General features: G+C 32.9%; 1 protein-coding gene across 2 annotated transcripts in view; it reads right to left on the bottom strand.

Annotated features, from left to right (window-relative positions):
- Srek1ip1 (SREK1 interacting protein 1) overlaps positions 1-3,016 on the bottom strand; it is a 46,875-nt gene that overhangs the window by 24,457 nt on the left and 19,402 nt on the right. For both annotated transcript variants that reach the window (XM_010637236.2, XM_010637237.3), the window contains exon 3: positions 2,161-2,304. In XM_010637236.2, coding sequence (XP_010635538.1) covers positions 2,161-2,304 — 144 coding nt within the window. The remainder of the gene's footprint in view (positions 1-2,160; positions 2,305-3,016) is intronic.

Genomic DNA, 3,016 nt, shown 5'->3' on the forward strand with positions numbered 1-3,016 from the left:
ATAGATCTATCTATCTATACATATCATGTGCCAAATAATGACATGTTGATCAATGAGAAGGTGTGCTGTCAGCTATACTAAGTCTATATTAAGCATATTCTATGATGTTTGCTGAATGACAAAACTGTCTAATGATGTATTTCTCAGAATGTATCTCTTTTGTTAATGATGAACACCCATATTTCACAAGAGTCTTTTCTTAGAATTTGTTGATTCGTGATTGTCTAAAAACTGACTAGAAACTTCGAGAAAATGATACTTGAAACAGTGGACTTTTCTGGTAATCTGGCTAGGTCATACGCTTGAAGAATTCTTACGTCAGAATGTTAAGGTCTTTCTTCTTAAATAGTCAGATTTCCCAGAGAAGAATCTGCTAATATTCTGCTTCGGTGATAAATGCCTGGGAACCAAATAGGTAGAGAGGCCTGAAAAGTTGTCAGCATTCTGTATCTGACATTTAGCTTCCTCCTTGTTTTCAGTTTTGCATGTTGTGTTCCATTGTGAAGACTTTTTTTTTTTAATCCTATCTAGTCCACTAAAGTGATGAAGGGAAGCAATTTGGCTTCAGTGAGGAGGTCAGAGAACTGAGGATCTAAATCCTTGAGACTAATCCTCCTATTTTTAGCTTTAAACTCACTTAGAGAGATAACTGTGAATACTAATTATCATATATTTCAGGGGCTTCAGAGGTATATCAGGTTACCTTTTTTAGCATCTCATACTACTAAAGGATGGAGCTTTTCCAAGTGTGCAGTCAATAATCATTAACTCATCTTCTTTTTATGTTTCCAAAATTTTGCTATTGGCTCTAATTCATTTTCCTTGACCTTGTAAGTTTGTATTTCAAACGTTTTTTTCCTTACTGTTGTTTTAGTGATGTTTCAGCAGGAATCAAAAATATAAATTCGGGCTGGGGACTTAGCTCAGTGGTTCCACCACCTGCCTCGAAAGCTCAAGGACCCAAGTTCAATCCCCAGTACCCAAAAAAAAAAAAAGTGTATAAATTCAATCAACTACCTTTCCTCTGAACCTATGTATACTCACATGACTTGTTTGTGCTCTGAGATTTTCTTTCCCTCCTGTATTGTCATCTTGCCCTGGTACCTTACATTTGACTTCTTTATTTACCTAACTGAATATATTATGGAAAGATTAAATTTTAAAAATACAAGTCTTTATAACAACCTTATGAAGTATGTGTTATACTTATTTTGTTTTAAGGCACTATGTTTTTTTAATTTTGTTTTGTTTTTGTAGTACTGGGGATTGAACACAGGACCTTGAGATAGCCAGAAGGTGCGACACCATTGAGCTACATCCCCAGAGCTCCCAAATCACAAGTTTATTATTTAATGTTTTTCTGATGAGCTAACATAAAATTAGTTTAATATTTATAACTCTTTTCATCCCACACCCAAGACCTTATCTAATGAAGTTATACTTTACTTCCATGTAGTATGTACCATATGAAATTTTGTAGTTTATAAAGTAGTTAATGCATTACATTTCATCCCTAAAAATCTCACTGTAAGAATGAGACATTTTATATACAAAATGTTTCACAATTACATTTTATTTTGCTTTAAGTAATACAGAAACTTATGTTAATCATGACCAAACTGAAACCTTAAGTACAAAGAAAACACCTGTCACTGCTTTGCCTATACTTCACGATTATTTGTATATTAAAAATCATTTGTAAAGCTTAATATCAGCTAAGAACTCTGATCTTTGACAGTATGATTTGACAATCCATCCTTCATCTCATCCCACTGACGAGGCTGAGGTTCAGAGTAGTTAGGAGACTTGCTAAAAATGATAGACTAGAAAAATGGTCAAATAGGGCTAGAAACCAAGTCTTAAATCAGACTCTACAAAACATGTGACACAGCCTAGTGTAATGGAAAAAAACCAACAACAAAAAAAGCAAAATATGGGTTGTGGAGTCAGAAAGACTTGCTTCATGGCTATATCTCTGCTCAGTGTTTTTTCTTAAGCAAATTTCCTACAATGTTAAAGCCCATTTTCTAACTTGTCAATAATTCTTATATAAAATAGAAAACCTATCTTAATGATAAGTATGATATATAAGCATGATACAACACAATAGAACATTTAAGAAACACTTTTAAAGAATGGAAAAAGAAAAGGATTGCTTACTTTTTTCCTGTAATGCCTGCAATTTATTTAGTTCTTCATTCTCTTCATCACTATCTTCACTGCTTGTACTGCTGACATCCAAAACTATGTCCCTTTTAGGGTCTACTCGGAGAAAATTGCGGCATTCAAAAGTCAGATGACCAGCTAAGTAAAACAGAGACATAAGAATAATATAAAAAACTTTTAAGTTTTATTAAATTGGTGGTAGTTTCGTTATTTTCCCTAAATACAAAACAAGAAAAAATTTTCTTTTTTCATTGGAACTTCTAATTCAATAGGCATTTTCAGAGGTATTTCTTAGGGATCTTGGGGTATTGAATTACCACACTTTCCCTTTCTGAAAATACAGTAATATATAAAAGTAAATAAAACAAATAAAAAATATATACTTGAGATTTTATTTTATTCTCTTCCCATACCTTTTCTTCTCAGACTACTGTACTCATGCTTTCATCTAAGTGTCATAATAGTATACAAGCATTAATATAACTAAATACACTTTCCTAAAGGACATGTAAAATTTTAATTTGATATTACTTTCTTAAAGATTGTCTCTTTAAGAAAACTATGGTAGGGTCAGGGATTTAGCTCAGTGGTGCTGCCACCTGCCTTGCAAGTTCAAGGTGCCAAGTTTGATCCCCATACCAAAACAAAACAAAACAAAACAAAAAACAGTAGTTGCCTACTTACTACACAAACTTTTTTTTTTACAAAAATCTAAACATCTGATGTTTTCCCCTTACCCCTGCCCTCCCTTCAAGACTTGTCATGTAGAGGTACAAGATCCCAACAATGAATGTAACTGTACTGTATCCCTAAAATGTAACAATAAACTCAATTAAAGCTGAAAAAAAAA

Source organism: Fukomys damarensis, unplaced genomic scaffold (assembly GCF_012274545.1).
Source record: "Fukomys damarensis isolate Sample0158 unplaced genomic scaffold, DMR_v1.0_HiC HiC_scaffold_1, whole genome shotgun sequence".
In the NCBI taxonomy this organism is placed as follows: domain Eukaryota; kingdom Metazoa; phylum Chordata; class Mammalia; order Rodentia; family Bathyergidae; genus Fukomys; species Fukomys damarensis.